Source organism: Cuculus canorus, chromosome 2 (genome assembly GCF_017976375.1).
Source record: "Cuculus canorus isolate bCucCan1 chromosome 2, bCucCan1.pri, whole genome shotgun sequence".
Classification (NCBI taxonomy): Eukaryota; Metazoa; Chordata; class Aves; order Cuculiformes; family Cuculidae; genus Cuculus; species Cuculus canorus.
The window spans coordinates 153468404-153486570 of NC_071402.1; the positions used below are offsets into that span (position 1 = coordinate 153468404).

The window sequence follows — 18167 nt, forward strand, 5'->3', positions numbered from 1 at the left end:
GCAGGTTGAGGGAAGGGACTCTCCCCCTCCACTCCTCTCGAGTGAGACTGCACTTGGAGTCCAGCATTCAGTTCTGAAGCCCCAAGCATAAGAAGGATATGTTTGTACAGGTCCAGAAGAAAGTGATCAGACACCTGGAGCACCTACGCTTTGAAGACAGCCTGAAAGCGTGCAGGTTGTTCAGCCTGGAGAAGGCTCTGGGAGACCTTATAGCAGCCTTTCAGTACTTAAAGGGAGCTTACAGGAAAGCTGGGGAGAGAATTTTTAAATGGACGTGTAGTAGTAAGACAAAGGATAATGGCTTAAAACTGAAAAAGGGGAGATTTACATTTGATGTTAGGAAGAAATTCTGCACTGCGAGAGTGGTGAGGCAACGTCCAGGTTGCCCAGAGAAGTTGTGGAATCCCCATCCCTGGAGGTGTTCAAGGCCAAGTTGGACGAGGCTTTGAGCAGCTTAGTCTAGTGGGAGGTGTCCCTGCCCATGGCAGAAGGGTTGGAACTGGGTAATCTTTAAGATCCTTTCCAATTCAAATCATCCTATGATTCTACTGTCTGAGGTGTTTGTCTGTTAAATGAGGCCATGGAAAAGATCTGGCTGAAAAATAACAAGTGAAAATAGGTTTTGAACAATTTGTTTTGCTTGTTTTTCAGCGTTGTGCGTATTGTAAGCACCTTGGAGCCACTATCAAATGCTGTGAAGAGAAATGTACCCAGATGTACCATTACCCCTGTGCTGCTGGAGCAGGCACATTTCAGGATTTCAGTAACTTGTCCCTCCTTTGCCCAGACCATATTGACCAGGCTCCTGAGAGATGTAAGTACACTGTATTCAAATGATAAGATTAGTACCAGGTTTTATGAAAACTGCTTCGTGATAGCATCATCTTTAAAGTCCATTTGTTTAGGTCTATTTTCCTGATTCATATACCCATTCACATATGTTCAAGTGTGAAAAAAGATGCAAGTTACAGTCTTCCGTTTTTAAAGGCTGACAGTGGTGCACAGCAAAGTTAGTGTTTTTCTTTCTTTTAATGACAGAACATGGGAAGAGTTAACTTAAGGCTTCCATCAGCTTTTAGATTGAAAAAGTTAAAGAATCACTTGAGTCACTAAAAAGTCATCAGGTCCCTAAAAAGTGACTCAAATTGCATCACAAGAATGGCTGAGGGAGCTGGGGCTGCTTAACCTAGGGAAGAGAAGGCTGAAGGGAGAACTTATTGCTCTCTGCTCACTGAGAGGAGGTTGTAGCAAGATGTGTCTTCGTCTCTTCTCCCAAGTAATAAGGGACAAGACAAGAGGAAATGGCCTCAAGTTGCACCAGGGGAGGTCTTGATTGAGTATTAGGAAAAATTTCATCACTGAAAGAGTGATGAAGCATTGGGACAGGCTGCTCAGGGAAGTGGTGGAGTCTCCATCCCCAGAGGTGTTCAAAAACATGTAGGTGGGACAACTTCAGTTCATGGTTTCGTAGGCACAGTGGTGTTGGGCTGAAAGTTGAACTTGATGATCTTAGAGGTCTTTTCCAGCCTCAATGATTCTATCTATGAAATCAGCAGGCTTGCTTACTTGTCCTAACTCAAGTTAAAGCAACCATTTTTCTAACAATATTAGGAGCTTTCTTTGTTCTTCAAAAGAAGAGTTGGTCCTGAAGCTCTCAGTTTTCTCTTGAAGAGAAGAAAACTTTTTCTTTTGGTAAGACTTTATTAAGGTTTGGAATTAATGTACTTCTGTTATGAGAAGATTAATGGAGTATATCAGAAACCCAAATGATAGTAGTTATTAAGTACATTAATTAAATTTTAATTTCATAAGAATGATCAAGTTTTGTATGCAGGAGAACTACTGGAGATTTTCTTGGCTTCATTGAGTTCATTGAATTGTTCATAATTCTGAACAAAATAATAATTGAAAGAATTATTTCTTTGTAGCAAAAGAAGAAGCAAATTGTGCAGTGTGCGACAGCCCTGGAGACCTCTTGGATCAACTTTTTTGTACTACCTGTGGCCAGCACTACCATGGGATGTGCCTGGACATACAAGTGACACCTTTAAAAAGAGCAGGTTGGCAGTGTCCTGATTGCAAAGTGTGCCAGAACTGCAAGTAAGTGAGATTTAAAGGAAGTGAAGGAGGACAGCCTGAGATTTATGTTCTGTGATTTTTAAACATCCGTTGTATTAACTGTTCTTTATTCCAAAAAGTAGAGATTATTTGTCCAGATATGTCTGTTATGATGTTACATTGTGTAACTGATGAAATCCTTGCGCTGGGAACTTTGTTCCAGATCAGCTGAGCTGGATCTCCTTACTCCCAGAGTTACCATCTTGGCAGGTTCTGGAGAGCAACAAAATCTTTTTCCTGCTTTTATACGGAAGTTTTTTTGTCAGATTTACCCAATTAACAAATTAGTTTAATGTATTGTGCCTTCACAGTCTGGGAACCTATGCTCTTCCTCTTCTGACATTTCAGCTGTGTATGTATCACATACTGGGGAGTTCCCCTGCACTAGTCACTCTCTTCTAGTTTGTAACATCTTTCAGAGCCAGCTAATGAATCACTAGGAAAGCAAAAACATCTAGGTGAGCAAAGAGAGAAGAGTTACCATGAGTGACCATAATTCACTTGTTACAGCAGACAAATACTGAGACAACGAAACATAATTGTTGCAGTGTTATAAGAATTCATTTGGAAAACTGACCACTTATACACTTGCTTTAATATAATGTAATATGGTGGGCACTGCAGGGTTCTTTTGGTCGCTTGTTTTGTTACTAGAAAAACTAGAAAAGAAATGTTTTGCTCAGCTTTAGTCAGGTCAGCTGGGACAGCATGAAGGAAAAAAGCTGCTTCACTACTGCCCCGTGTACCTGATCAGACAGTGTTCTACTGTTTTCCAAGCAGAATGCTTGGTATTTGCCAACATTCAGATTCACCCACTTTGAAGCAGATTGTCCCCTGATCACACAGAGGTGATAGCAAATGCCAACAGTGAAGTTAAAATAGTGAAGCACATTCTAAAAAGCGTCCTTAAAAATGCCATATTGGGTAATTAAGGTATTTGCTAACAAACCACCTTCTCTAGTAGAAAAGAAGAAGAAAAAGTGATGTTTTCACACTTACTCTTTTATGCAGTATGGGAGGTTTGTGCCAGTGTTGAAGAACAGCATTTTTAGGGCATGTCCATGCAGAGAGAGCATTTACTGTTTTTTAAAATATCAGGTCTCCCAGGTAATGAAGTATGCCATGTGTTGTGAAGCCTTATCCAGGCAGTTTCTGCTGCGTACCTATTTATTGAATTAATTTATTTAAACTAAGGCAGAACATGGTACCTTTAGATATTGCCAAACTATTTGTTTTATTCTCTGCAAATTTATTTCACCGCTGAATTTGTGGTGGAGCTCTGTAATACATGGTTGTAGGAAAATGGAAATCTCTAATGTTTGTTTTACTCTTGCAGTCATAGTGATTGACATTGTAGGAGCTCTAGTAGTGAGAGGTGTAGGCTTGTTTTCTTCTTTGGAAAGACTGTAGGAAAAAGTACAATTGCATGTTCTTTTCAGAAAGAAATAAAGTACGTATGTCAGATTTTGAACTGATTCCAGTACAGAAGGCCATTAAATCTGCCTACACACGTGTAAATGAAAGTGGGCCAGTTTCTAGAAGTCGGGATGGTTGCACAGGTGCAGCACTTGTTGAAGTAAGCATAGCAGTCTTGATTTATGCCTAAACGAATTTGAAAGCCTTATGTTTTGAGCTGTTGGTAAGTGGTAATCCTATGTTTTCATGTATTCAGCTGTGTGTTTTCCTGTTTAGACTTTTAATTATTTTTTTTTTTTTTTTTATGACTTGTGTTAATAATTTTTTTAACTACTTTTTACTTCTCTTAGACATTCTGGGGAAGATAACAAGATGCTGGTGTGCGATACATGTGACAAAGGCTACCATACTTTCTGTCTACAACCAGTTATGGACGCTGTACCAACAAATGGTTGGAAATGTAAAGTAAGTTGAAAGGTTTCAGAATAATTCCTTGTCATTATTGGGGCCCAAATTTTGTTACCCGCATTATGCTGTTGTAGGTGTGTCACGGATTGCTGTTGCTGCGTAACATAACTTGTAGTTTGTGAAGGAATCCTGTTTGCATTTAATCGTGTGGCTCTACAGCTGCTCTGTGAGGGCAGCTGTCAGTGTGGGTGAAGTGGCCTGTGTGGTACAGTAAATCAGCCCCCACAAAGGAATGGAAAAGAGTAGGATCCAGGTGCAGTGGATAACCATCACCTAACGCCAGCTGCTGTCATGATCTAGACTAAACTAAAATGTAAACTAAAACCTGTGCACTAGGGTATGTAATCTGTGCTTGGAGGCTCTTTGTATTCAACTACTTCTGGCCTAACAGAACAGCAGTTCTGCAGCTCAAGGGATCCTTTGCGTTTCAGGAGGGCAGGATAGACTTGTTGTTTTATCAGTAACTTTGTGAGTAAGCAGAAGTAATGCTCAAAATACGATTTCAACGTAACAAGGGAAGACCCTGTACACGAGGTGTATGTAGTTTTACAGTCAGTTTGTGGCAGGCATAAAAAGACTGAGGTTAGGAATAAAAAGGTTGGTCTCTTAAGAAGTATTCCTTTCAAGTCAGGGAGTAGTGGAGGGAAGCTCTCTTGCTCTTGCAAAGGCTGTATTATCACATCTTAGATAATTTATTGGTGTTGTCAAGGAGAGAAGCTTTCTTTAATTCAAACCAGGAAAATGTCAGTTAATGGAAGTACTATCACATTGTGAAATATCATAATTAATTACTCAATTCTTGTGATCTCTAGAACTGTAGAGTATGTGCTGAGTGTGGCACGCGAACAAGTTGTCAGTGGCACCATAATTGTTTGGTATGTGACAGTTGTTACCAACAGCAAGACAACTTATCTTGTCCTTTCTGTGAAAAACTGTGCCTCCAAGACTTCCAGAAAGATATGTTGCATTGTCACATGTGCAAAAGGTAAGAACCTTACATTTTGTTAAATTGTACCAAAATAGCTAAAGCTTGTGGTGAGCTGTATGACAGTGACACATTTCTGTGAAGGCTATGTTTGACATACAGAGCTGTAGTAACTTGTGCAGCATCTTGATCCTTCATCCCTGAATACGATGAACAATAGAAGGTAGTCTTAATTTAATCTTAGCAAATAAGTATTGTTTGGCAGTTACCTAAGGCGTGCAGAGAAGTAAGTGCTGCTACTGCTTTTTGCATTGCATCTGTTTTGTGAGTAAGCAGGCCAGAAGAGCCATCTTCTTAACTTTTAAAGATTGTCGTATAAACAGAGTTGTTTGCAGTGGGCTCTTTGCTTATATGTTCAGGTAGGTGTTCTTTGTTTCCTTTTATGTGGTTTGCTATGCCAGTAATTTTAAAAACAAGCACTACTGGGAATCTTTCAAGAATGTAGACCATGTTTCATATTCAGTGCTATTGAATCTTGCTGTGCAAAGTCTTAATATTGCTGTACATGTTGTGGTGTCCAGTTGGCTTTAGTGACAATTTAGGCCTTCATGTTTATATTTGTTCACTGCTTGACATACTGATGTGTCATGTCTCTAAATTTCTCCTTAATAAAGCATTGGTTGCAGTTTTTTATTTCCCCATGGGAAAGGAAAATAGTGCTATTTTTAAATTGATTTTTACTAGGATACTTTTATATTTCTATTATTAAAATCGTAGTCACACTAAATTAATGTCCACAGGTGGATTCACATAGAATGTGACAGATCTCCAGGTAGTGAATTGGAGTCTCAGTTGAAAGACTACGTCTGTGCTCTTTGTAAACAAGGAGAAGGGGATCAGGCTCAGTCATGTGATGTAATGGACACTTCTGAAGTAATTCCTGAACCTGACAGTATAACAGGTAATCGAACGTGATCTTTATATTTCCAAAATGCTAACATCACATAAATACCTGCAGCTGTCTAAGTCTTTTGCAAACCTGCCACTCGTTCTACTCTGTGGAGTTCACGTATTCCTCTATTTAGCAGCAACTTTTCAAGCAATCCACAGGTGAGCTGCCTTCTCAATAAGTTTTCTGGTTTTCTGGCTTCAGGATCTAACCATCCAGTGTCCAGTGCTCATCAGTGTGTTACCAACCTTGCTCTCCAAAGCACAATACCACCTACTAGGAAGAAAATTTAACCCTGTCCCAGTTGAAACCAAGACACCTGCATGCATCAGTGCATGCCTTTCATGAGCAGTAAAGAAATGATGACAAAGATGACAAAGGTGGTCCTGGTGGAAGAGCAGTGACAGTGGGTAATGTCTGTAAATGAGCGGAACTCTTGTCAGTGACCATGCACACTAAGTTAGGATGAAGTGGGGACTTCAGCCTTTGAAGGTTACATCCATTCTGAAAGGTTGTTAGAGGCTAGTGGACCTCTGGACAGTGTATTTAGAACATTTAGGAAGATATCCAAGCAATATCCCAAACTTACACTGGAAAATCTGCTACTGAAACCCCTTTTGAATAAGTAACAGGTTTATTTAAAAGGCTAAAGTTTTAATTCTGTTGAGATTTCTATCTAGTAGAAGCGCTGACAAGCATATTCTTCTCCCCAAGGAAGAACAGGACTGTCATCTCAGCTACTAGGAATAATCTGGAGCTATTACATCAGTACAGTTACGCAGTGTTTTACACCCAGGAGAGCACTTTTGTACATTAAAACCAGGTTTGGAGCCAATCTAAATGATTGTTTCCTCAAAGGTAAAATATCACTTTAAAGTTGGCAGAGTCTGAGAGCAGTTTCAAGGTGCTAAAAGTAGCATCACCTAATAGTTTCTGGGTTTTTTTGAAGTTTAAAGAGATTTTCTTGAACAGAAAACTATGATCATTTGACTTTTTTTGTGCTAACACCCATGATAGATCAGTTCCTCTTGAGTTAACACTTACTATATAGTCTATTTATCCTGCCCCTACTTTGTCTAGTGCATTTTAGTGCATTTCCTTAACCGAAGAGCTTCTGTGTGAGAGGGGGGAAAAAAAAAGTATTTCCTGTTGCTGTGCTCTATAATGCTATTGCCAGCAAAAGAAGCTCAGTAGTGCCTTTTCCATGCAAATTCCTTTATTTAGTATGAGGAGCTCACAGGTTAAGGCATCCTAGTTCTAAAGTGCCAAAACGAAGTTTTAATGTTGTTGAACAGGTAGGTTGAAAACCAGTGTTCCAAGTGCTGATAGTAGATGGAACTCCACATCTATACTCTAACCCACTGTAGTATTTGTATAAACATTTGAAGCCTTCATGCTGCAAGTTCTGCTGAATTGAGCAGACTAAAGTTTGAGAGAAGACCTTTTGTATTGCTCAGGTAATGCAAAACTCTGTGACTGTATGCAAATTAAATTTTCACAATTAAGTGTATGTGATTGCTATACAGATATTTTTCGCTGTCTGAAAGGTATAAACCAGCTTCAGTGTTACTGAGAAAGAGGCTCTTAATCTTTAAGGAATGCGTTATTCTCCCTAACCTTCTCATTGACCTGGTTTGTCCTAACTCCTGTCATAGCGTTGAAAAATGAGTTAGCCGAAAGGTCAAACTGTGATAGCAACTACTGATGCTCAAGTAGCAGAATAAATAACATTTTTGATAACTTATTTGCCTCTCTTCAAGCTTGTGCAAATGAAATGGAATTGGAAAGTGGAAGAGAGGATGTGACATTTCAGGAACAACCCGTTACTGATGATGGCGCTGGTCAAGAATCAGCTGTTGGATGTGTCCCAGGCGGTAAGAAAGAGTTTTGTGGTCTAAGAAAATGTCAGTACAGAACCCTTCCATTCAGTAAGGTTTGTGGTTCTTTGTGGTTTGAGGAAAAGGTGCCTGGAAAGCAGGAGGAGACAAATTACATCAGTTCTACTATCTGAACTCTTAAGCTAAGAGTACTGATTCCTTTGCCGAAGAAGTATTACATTGAAGGCAAAGAGTCTTTGGAATATTTGTGTAGGAGAAAGTGGTTTTACTTGTTTGGTGGACTGGCTTTCTCAAAAGGCTGGAAATACAGTTAAAAGCTTTTGTACGCTGGAGGTTTATAGTAAAACCCACTATATGTTGCTGTTTGAATATAGTTGCTCACGATTTCTCTCAAGTCTTTTTTTGTTTATATCTGCAAATAACTGGATTGGATTAATTTCCCCTGGTGTGTTTTGTGGCACATTGTGTAACTCCTTTCCAGTTTATGTGCTTCATGGTTGTGACTGAACAATTCTTCGGTTAAGGATTTCTTCTTTTCTTTCTCCTCTTTGCAAAGACTACATAGTTCATTTAATAGACAAATGTGCTCATATAGACAGAGTGTGCTGTCACAGCTGATCATTTGTGTTCTGGGAATAAATATATCTTATCAATCACACATAAGATACCAGCCAAAGAAAATAATGAAAATAGGATTGTTTCTGGGTCAAGTCCTCTGAATGTCTAAGTGACAATGGAAATTGTGCTGTTTAATATCTTCATCAATGATATTGACAGCGAGATTGAGTGCGCCCTTAGCAAGTTTGCAGATAACACCAAGCTGAGTGGTGTAGTTGCCACACCGGAAGGACGGGATGTCATCCAGAGAGACCTGGACAGGCTGGAGAAGTGGGCCTCTGAGAACCTCATGAGGTTCAAAAAGGCCAAGTGTAAGGTCCTGCACCTGGGTCGGGGCAATCCCCGTTTTCAGTACACGATGAGGGATGACGTGCTTGAGAGCAGCCCTGCAGAGAAGGAGTTTGGGGGTGCTGGTCGATGAGAAGCTCAACATGAGCTGGCAGTGTGCGCTCGCAGCCCAGAAGGCCAACTGTATCCTGGGCTGCATCAAAGGAAATGTGGCCAGCAGGGCGAGGGAAGTGATGCTGCCCCTCTCTTGTTCTCTTGTGATACCTCATCTGGAATACTGTGTCCAGTTCTGGAATCCTCAACGTAAGAAGGATATGGAGCTGTTGGAACGGGTCCAGAGGAGGGCTACAAAGATGATCGGAGGGCTGGAGCACCTTCCCTATGAGGACAGGCTGAGAGAGTTGGGCTTGTTCAGCCTGGAGAAGAGAAGGCTCAGAGGAGATCTTATAGCGACCTTCCAGTACCTGAAGGGGGCCTACAGGAAAGCTGGAGAGCAGCTATTCACAAAGGCTTGTGGGGATAGGATGAGGGGGAACGGGTATAAACTGGAGAGGGGCAGATTTAGACTGGACATTAGGAAGACTTTTTTCACCATATGAGTGGTGAGACACTGGCACAGGTTGCCCAGGGATGTTGGCTGCCCCATCCCTGGAGGTGTTCAAGGCCAGGTTGAATGGGCCCTTGGGCAGCCTGATCTAGTGGGATGTCCCTGCCCATCGCAGTGGGGGGTTGGAACTAGATGATCTTTAAGGTCCCTTCCAACCCTTACTATACTGTGATACTATGATATATGTGAAAAACTTAGACTACTATGAACTTAGGTACCAAGAAAGATATTTATGAAGTATATTTTAAGGTGTATGTTAAATTTCCTTAAGTAAGGTTATACATACTTGGTGCACTTGATGTGTATGAAGTGTATTTGTTGACTGGTACGCCTGTGTGAGTTTTTCGTACTGAGCCTTTAAGACTGCTGTATTTAGTTCCAGGCATATCACCAGAAGAAAAGACCACGGAATTGGAAACAGAAGTCTCTGTTGAAATTAATTCAGCTGAAATGGAAATGTCTCCTAAAAAGACACCAGCATTTGGTGACAGCCAGGCTGAGGAAATTATGGAAGTGATGGAAGGTGTTCAAGCTGTAACACAGCAGGAGTTAGACAAAGAAGTGGAAGAGACACAGCTGCCACAAGGTAGTGTGGAGGTATCAGAAGTATCCACAGTAGACTCTCGGTCTCTGTCTTCAGTACCTGAGACCGTAACTGTGACGCCAGAAGTACAGGAAACTGAAAGTAAAGGAGATGCTTATATCCCTGTAGAACAACAACTGGAAATAATAAAAGTGCAAAAAGATGTAGAAAAAGGAGAAACCCATGAAAAGGTAGAAACACCAGCTCTTCTAGAAGCAGAACCTACTTCTGCCAATGAAGGTGTTGCAAATATTTTACAAGTTGGAGACAAACCCATAAAATCACCAGCTGAGACTTACCCCTTACTTCCCCCATCAGTTAATATAAACAAGACAAACGTGTCTTCTTCACCAGATGTTTCATTAGACTTGCATTCTGCACGAGATGTCCAGCACAGCCAGCCCCCAGCATTGCCTTCCACTGCTGGAAGTGCTCTACCAACGACTTACATATCAGTCACTCCAAAAATTGGCATGGGAAAACCAGCCATCACCAAACGCAAATTTTCTCCTGGAAGACCCAGATCAAGACAGGTAAGCATGTGGAATATTTCATTGTGTATTGATGAAGCACTTAGTTCAAATTTCACTATAATGCATTAAATTCACCTATTTTTTAGTGTGTGCTTTTATTCTCCTAAGTGAACGTTTAGTTTATTTCTTCCAGAAAGTATTTTCATGTTAAGTAATTGAAAGATCAGACATTGTAAAGGTTCTCTAGCAAGAATTAGTTTCTTGCAGCTCGTGCTTAGAGCAAAATAAAATAAAATTGGTATGTTTGCGTACTGTATATTTTTATTATCTATGATACAAATGCAGATATAGATCATGCTGTGCCTTTTAACTTACAACTTGATCTTTTTCATATATGCATTTATTTTGGCTAGTATTTTCAAAGGGTGTTAACGTTTCTTAAACTGGCTTTATCGAAAAACCCGTAACACCTCCTGTTTCTGTCATGCTGCCAGATGTTATGTCAGTCGTTTCTAATGGTGTTGCAAAGAATTTGATGGCTTTGTTACATTAGCAAATACCATTTAAGAGCCGTCTGGTACAAATCATTGTGGTTTGACTGGGATTAAATTTGATAAGTGAAAAGCACCCTTGTCTGTCGCCTTCTGCAACATCTTGCTCTCTATTTGAGTCGCGTCGTTGTGAGGAAAATGGTTCATCAATCTATAGGATTTATTTTGTGTTTGCAAAATTCTACACAAAAATTATGTCAGTCTGACAAATTATTGTTTTGTTTCTGTTCCCATAATTTATTTTTAGTCTCTGGGACTTCTAGATTGATGATTTCTTGCTCTTCTGCAGTTAGTGTTAAAAAAGCTTTCTATATATTGCATAATTCTTTCTATTTTTACGTGTTACCTAAGGGTTCAAAATTCCTGGTTCTTTATTAAAGTCATAAGACTGTGTTCTGAAAGTTTTAGAAGTGTATAATAAAGGCAGCAAACATAACAGAAGAAATTAAATTTGGAAGGTTTTAGAGTATCTCTAGGTTGTTTTGTTTTTTTTTACCTTCATATACAAACACATAGAAAAATAATTTTCCTTAATACTCTGTACTGTCTGCTGGTGTGACCCCACCTTGAGTACTGGGTGCAGTTTTGGGTGCCACAATATAAAAAGGATATAAAGCTGCTAGAGAGTGTCCAGAGGAGGCCACAAAGTTGGTGGAGGATTTAGAGGAGAAGCCATATGAGGAGCAGCTAAAGTCAGTTGGTCTGTTCAGCCTGGAGAAAAGAGACTGAGGGGAGACCTCATCATAGTTTACTGTTTCCTCACAGGAGAAAGGAGGAGGAACAGGTGCTGATCTCTTCTCTCTGGCAACCAATGATAGGACTCGAGGGAATGGCAGGAAGATGTGCCAGAAGAGGTTTAGGTTGGGTATTAGGAAAAGGTTCTTCACCCAAGGGGTGGTGGAGCACGGGAACAACTCCCCAGGGATACAGTCATGGTGCCAAGCCTGACAATGTTCCAGAAGCATTTGGACAATGCCCTCAGACACATGGTGTGAATGTAGGGGTTGTCCTTTGCAGGGACAGGAGTTGAACTTGATGATCCTTGTGGTTCCCTTCCAACTCAGGGCATTCTATGATTCTGTCTTAAAAAATAAATTTCTTTTCTCAGTTTATCATGCAAATTGAAAAAGGGTGGAGTTCTGGAGCAGTCTAAAATGAATTCATTTTTTCTGTTAGAGAACTTTATTTTCCTCTTTTGTGTTCCAGCAAGGCCTGTATTGATTTTTCTGTGCAATTTGCCCTTGTTCTGTGTTGGAACCAACATCGTGATACTGGTAATAAAATTAGCTACCTGCTAGAGAACCCGTTGAGGAAAACATGGAGGCTGACTCAAACTGTCAGTGCCTGTAGCAGAATAGATACGTGTGTTAAAAAAAAAAAAAAGCCCCAGTTGTGAAAGCAGCAATTTGTATATTTCGTGTAGAATAGAGTGTAGATGTTAACTTTGTAGTATGTGGTGTGAGTAATGCAAATAAATATGAGTTCAGTTATGGTCCAGAAGTCAGGTGTAACACAAAATCCTAGCTGTGTCGCTGAATCAGTACAATCTGTTCAACTCTTTGCAGAGTATATTTTAAAATAAAGAGGTACTTAGCAACTTTGCAGTGCCTGTTACTGAACTGGACAAGTTACTTGTAAAATTCCTGATCTGTCTTGTAAAAGTATATTGGAAGTCTGTGAAGGTTTCTCTTGATTTCGATTATCTTTGTCTTGCGCTTTAAACACCTATTAAGATGGAACCTCTGTGAAGTGAATAGCAATTTTCTGCTAAGAAGAGCATTGGTGTGCTTCGTCCCAGTACACTTCTTTACTTTCCATTGATTATTCAGTTCTAGCACAGATCCGAAGTTAGTGAAAAATTGTGTGGAGCAAGTACTGAAAAAAAGTGAGGAATCTGTGGATACTTGATTAGTGAAAAATAGACACTGTTTTCCTCACTTTCTACCAGTAACCTAAACTCAGTTTAATGAGCTGGTAGAGATTTCGGCTTGAAGATCTTTTTCAGACTCCTTATCAGTGAGTTTTTACTTTTGTTCATCTGAACTTCCATGTTTGACATGAAGGATATGAAGCTTGTACCTGTAGATAATGTGTATTTTGAAAAAGGAGGAAAAGCTTGTATATAATAGGTGTTTTCTAAACCCGACTTTATTATTAGGGCCTTGCTTCTGTTCCCAAGGAGTTTAGGAATTCTGTGTTTATTTTGCTGCTGTTAGGTTTTTCTAAGTCACTGTGCAGTAAGGTATAGATGATATTGTAAAGCCATGGGAAGAAAGACTTGGGGGTGCTGGTGGATGAGAAGCTCAACATGAGCCAGCAGAAAGCCAACCATATCCTGAGCTGCACCACAAGAATTGTGATGGTTGAGGGGGGAGATTCTCACCCTCCACTCTGGTCTCATGATAACTCACCTAGAGTACTCTGTTCAGTTCTGAAGTCCTTGGCGCAGGAAGGACATGGATCTGTTGGAGTGAGTCCAGAGGAGGTAACGAGGATGATCAGGGGTCTGGAGCACCTTCCATATGAGGACAGGCTGAGACAGTTGGGGTTGTTCAGCTTGGAGAAGAGAAGGCTCCGGGGACACCTTATAGCAGCTTCTAGTACGTGAAAAGGGGGCTCCAGGAAAGCTGGGGACAGGCTTTTTACCAGGGAGCGCAGGAGTAGGATAAGGGGCAACAATTCTAATCTGAAAGAGGGGCGATTTAGATTAGATGTTAGGAAGAAATTTTTTCCTGTGAGGGTGGTGAGGCACTGGCACAGGTTGCCCAAAGAAGTCATTGATGTCCCCTCCCTGGAGGTATTCAAGAACAGGTTGGATGGGGCTTTGAGCAACCTGATGCGGTGGAAGATGTCCCTGCCCGTGGCAGTGATTTGGAACTGGGTGACTTTTAAGGTCCCTTCCAGCCAAAACCATTCTATTATCATATTGGGCAGGTGCTGGAAGCCAAGGAAAGTGCTGCTTTCTGATGTTCCATCTTGTGTTGTATGCCAAGGATGGCCCACCGCTCAATAGGGAACACAATCTTGATTTAGAACATTTTAGCCTAATGCTATTTCAGTGCTTCCCTGTCTGAAGATGATCACATTGATCCAAAGGATGTAAAAAGTGGGAAAAACAATTCTGGAGGAAACTAAGCTTTTGTAGAATTATAGATTTTTGAAATATATCAGGTGATGCGTGGTTTTCGTCTGGGTGGAATTTTGCCTTCTTTAGAGCAGGTGGACTTCATGGGTTTGAGATCAGCTTTCTTCGGATTGAAAAATAACACATGATGTTGTTGTGTTGCTTTGTGTCAGGACCTAGGTTGTGCAGTACAAATGTTGTCTTGCAGCTGGAGGAGCTCTTAGCAACCTATCTTAGAGGGCAGCAAAATGAAGAATTACACAAAAGAGCATTGGGATGTTTTCATTGATTGAAGAGGTTGTGGCTCCCATACTTACTGAAGCTAAGATTGGCTTCACAGCTGCTGGCTTTCCTTGCACAAAGGAGCTGTCATTGCAGAGCTGGTTGCTTGCCCAGGACTGTACAGGTTTGGAATGAATACTTCATGAAGAGTCTGTGGGGACCCCACAGACAAGCCAACATCAGCCAGTCTCCACAGGTGGCGATATTCTCCACTTTCTCCTGGATTTAAATCTTTTAATATGTAGTTCACCTTGCTGGTATGTCCTGTTCCTGTTTAAAACAAACAAACAAAGCAACCTATTGCAATGAGTTGATGGAACTTCATAGGAAGAATAGGAAAAAAATAATTCTCTGGATACTGAATATATTGCTCCACAATTTTATTATATGCATGACTCACTGGAGTCAGGGGAATCCACGTGAAGGAATAGTTTCTGATTTGAATTTGTTCTCATTAAATTTAATGTATTGTTCCAGGCAGTAGGATGAATGATTATCCCTTTCTTCAAAATCTGTTAATCCAATTACTAATAAAATATATTTGAATAATTTTTCAGTTTTGCTATTGAACACAGAGTTATGCATAATCTGAAGTGATTTCCTATGTTGGGTCTTTGTAGTCTGTGCTTGTGATAGGCTTTAGTAACATGTCTGCCACACCACTGCATCACTCCTATTTTGGAAGGACTAAAATCCATCTAACAAACTATGAAGACAACATTCGATGTGAAGACACTTCAGGAGTCCCTTCAGGCACTGTCAGTGGTGGTTTTGCCACCACCCCTCTCCCAGCTCGCATTTTTGCGGACATCGCTACTTTGGTTAGAAGCAGCAGGAGAAACTCCATCTTCTAAGCAGAAGGGGAGCTGTGTATAAATCAACGTGTAGGTTCATTAGATTTGCTTTTGCTGGTACAAGCTTATCCCCCTTTGGAGAATGGATTTGTTCTGTGTCAGTGTAAGAACTTCTGTCAGGAGGGTGCACTTCTGCTGTCAGTGTGTGTTAGGATTGTAGGATCATAGAATAGTTTGGGTTGGAAGGGACCTTAAAGATCTAGTTTGAACCCCCCTGCCATGGGCAGGAACATCCCACTAGATCAGGCTGCTCAAAGCCCCCTCCAAGCTGACCTTGAACACCTCCAGGGATGAAGCATCCACAACTTCCCTGGGCAACCTTTTCCAGTGCCTCACCACCCTCATTGTTAAGTTACTCCTTATGTCTACTCTAAATCTGCCCCTCTCCAGTTTATACCCATTGCCCCTTGTCCTATCACCACAAGCCTTTGTAAACAGTCCCTCCCCAGCTTTCTTGTAGCCCCCTTCAGGTACTGGAAGGATAGCACAGTATTCATACAGCTGCAGGTAAGCTTTAGGTCTGCATCCAGTCCACTGAGATGACCCTCTGTCTGCCAGGCTTAACATCTCACCTACTGCCCATGGATTTTGGTCCATGAGCTGGCTGTCTTGTGTTCCAGTTATCCTTCTCCACAGTTGAGCCAAATTGGTTCTTACATAAGTCTGAAACGTAGTTGTGTGCGAATCAGAGCTCCTCACTAGTAGCTGCCGGCATGATAAAGTTTCTTCTGTGCTGTCCTCAGCATTGTGCCTGTAGTGTCTTCTCCATGGAATACTCAGGTTCTCCATCCTTGCCTATAAAATGCAAATTGATGTTGGGGCAAGACCTCTCTGGTCTTTTTCACATTTCTTGTTTCTGAAGTAGTAGTCTTAAAATAAATTATCATGTAAGTCTATTAATGACTAATCTAACATATATCTAGTTTGAAATAAGTCTTCACAAGGAAGATGGCTTTTTTTTTTTTTTTCCTGTGGAGGTCAACACTATAACGTCATTGCTCCTGTGGGAGGTCAGACTAGATGAACCATAAAGGTCGCTTCCAACCCAAAGCGTTCTGTGATTCTGTACTTTAAGTGGTATCGGGTATATTCTGTGTCTGTGAATTGAACGTATTTGAAATAGTTGTTTTGGCTCCAGCACTATGTACTAGAAAGCATAATATTAAGTCAGTAAGTGGAGGGCACTACGTGTGCAGCATAGTAAGTCTGGTAGGTAAAGCGTTGAGCAAGGTCTGTGTAATAATATTGAAGAGAAAATAATAATCTTCTGGTTTTGTTACACCACAGGTATTATTTTAGAATGCATTCCATGGAAAAGACTGTGATTAGAGGTATTTAATTTTTATTTTGAAGATACTGGTGATCACTACTGTATGGCTCACTACATATTTCTACGTGGTTTAAGAGATTTTCTAAAATGACACTGAAGAATGCAGTGATGGGTTTCCATGTCTATTCTTTCGTGGGTATTAGGGCTTTTTTTGCTGTCTTCAGTTACGCAGTACCACGAAGTATGTTTTCATAGTGGTAGATGTTGAAAAAAGATCAAAAAGGTTTAGTGTTTATTACAGTTTTAAAGTGTTGTGGTTTTTTTTTTTTTTTTTTTTTTTTTTTTGTGCAGGGGTATCTATTTTAAACAGATTATGTTTTGTTCACAGCCCTAAAATTATGTTGAATATTGAAGTGCAAATCCAGGTTTGTGCATTGGTGATTGCAGTAGATTTCCTGAATCATTAAGCAGCTGAACACAGCTGGTGGTAATTTAGTGAGATCTCCTGACCTTTGCTGACACTGTGTTTCCTTTTGTTATAATTTACTTGAAGTTGTGTTGTTCAATTTCGAGGACTCAGGAGTATGATGGAGAATTAGAGCTTCCTGTTTCTGTCGCAGCACATAATTATTGCTGTGGTTCTGAACAGAACTTTCTCTTCAGTGTTGTGTGGTAATAGACATTAATTAAAAGCCAAAATATAATTAATGCATCTCTTTGATGTAATTCATTTGTTTATAGTATTGTGGAACTGTGTTTTTAATTAAGTTTATCTGACCAAGAATTCAAATGTTTCTGATCTACAATAAAACTTCGATTAAATTTCCAATTTAATTCTTGACAATATGGTTCATGAGTCCTATACAATTCGTTTTGTTTTGCAAGACTGAGTATTTCACACTCAGATTTAATATTCTATTAGCTTTTTAATCTTTTGAATATACTTAATCACTGAAGAAGTGAATCATCTTACAAGCAAAATAATTTTGTATGTCCCAAATAAGTAGGTAGTTTGAGGTGTTGATTAAGTATTTTCAGAATGTTCAATATCTTGAATTTTGACCCTTAGCCAGCATGTTGCCTCCCTTATAAACTGATGTAAAGATTGCTTCTACGATACACAGACTTTCTTTGTGTTGCTCTACAGATTTTCTTTGAGTTGTCTCATAAGAACATTACTTACTATGCATTATGAATTTTAGAAGTATAGGGAAACTAAAATTCAATGAAAATTTTAGCTTTATCTTGCTAAAATGGAATGTTGTGCGATATTAAAAATATGGATGGCATAGTAAAGGTAAATTCCCTATTGCTGCAGACCTTGATGCAGTTGTTAACTGGTATGACAGTGCTTAGGAAAAACATGAGATTCTGACAGAGAACTGATGAATAAACTACAGTGCTCTTGGTGTGACAAAATCAGCCTTGCCATTTCTGCCCAATGGAAGTTACTAGCAGTTTGAGGAGTAGAATTCACCCAACTGCAGGTTCCTGTGGTATTGTGGACCTGCTCTAGTTACTTGGACAGAACTTTGCCATTAGAGTCGATGGAGAGAAGTGGGATAATGTAGGGTGAGACTTGTCCAACGCTTTCCATCCCATGTAGCAGTTTGCCCTCTGCAAGCACCCATTTGCCTTTGGTGACCTTGCAGGGACCCCAGAGTGGTTCAGCACTGGTAGAGCAATGTGTGTTTCAGAAGAGTCACCACATGGATGCACTGGGGTAGGTGAACCAAACCTCCGTTTCTGTGGAAGTTTGCTTGCTTTTTACCCCCCCTGTTTTTGACTTGGTGCGATTGTGCC

At 40.3% G+C, this 18167-nt stretch overlaps 1 protein-coding gene across 10 annotated transcripts in view; it reads left to right on the forward strand.

The window, feature by feature from the left end:
* KMT2C (lysine methyltransferase 2C) overlaps nt 1–18167 on the forward strand; it is a 216326-nt gene that overhangs the window by 118968 nt on the left and 79191 nt on the right. For all 10 annotated transcript variants that reach the window (XM_054060776.1, XM_054060778.1, XM_054060777.1 and 7 more), the window contains 7 exons: nt 652–814; nt 1929–2100; nt 3885–3999; nt 4815–4987; nt 5728–5888; nt 7637–7750; nt 9604–10343. In XM_054060776.1, coding sequence (XP_053916751.1) covers nt 652–814; nt 1929–2100; nt 3885–3999; nt 4815–4987; nt 5728–5888; nt 7637–7750; nt 9604–10343 — 1638 coding nt within the window. The remainder of the gene's footprint in view (nt 1–651; nt 815–1928; nt 2101–3884; nt 4000–4814; nt 4988–5727; nt 5889–7636; nt 7751–9603; nt 10344–18167) is intronic.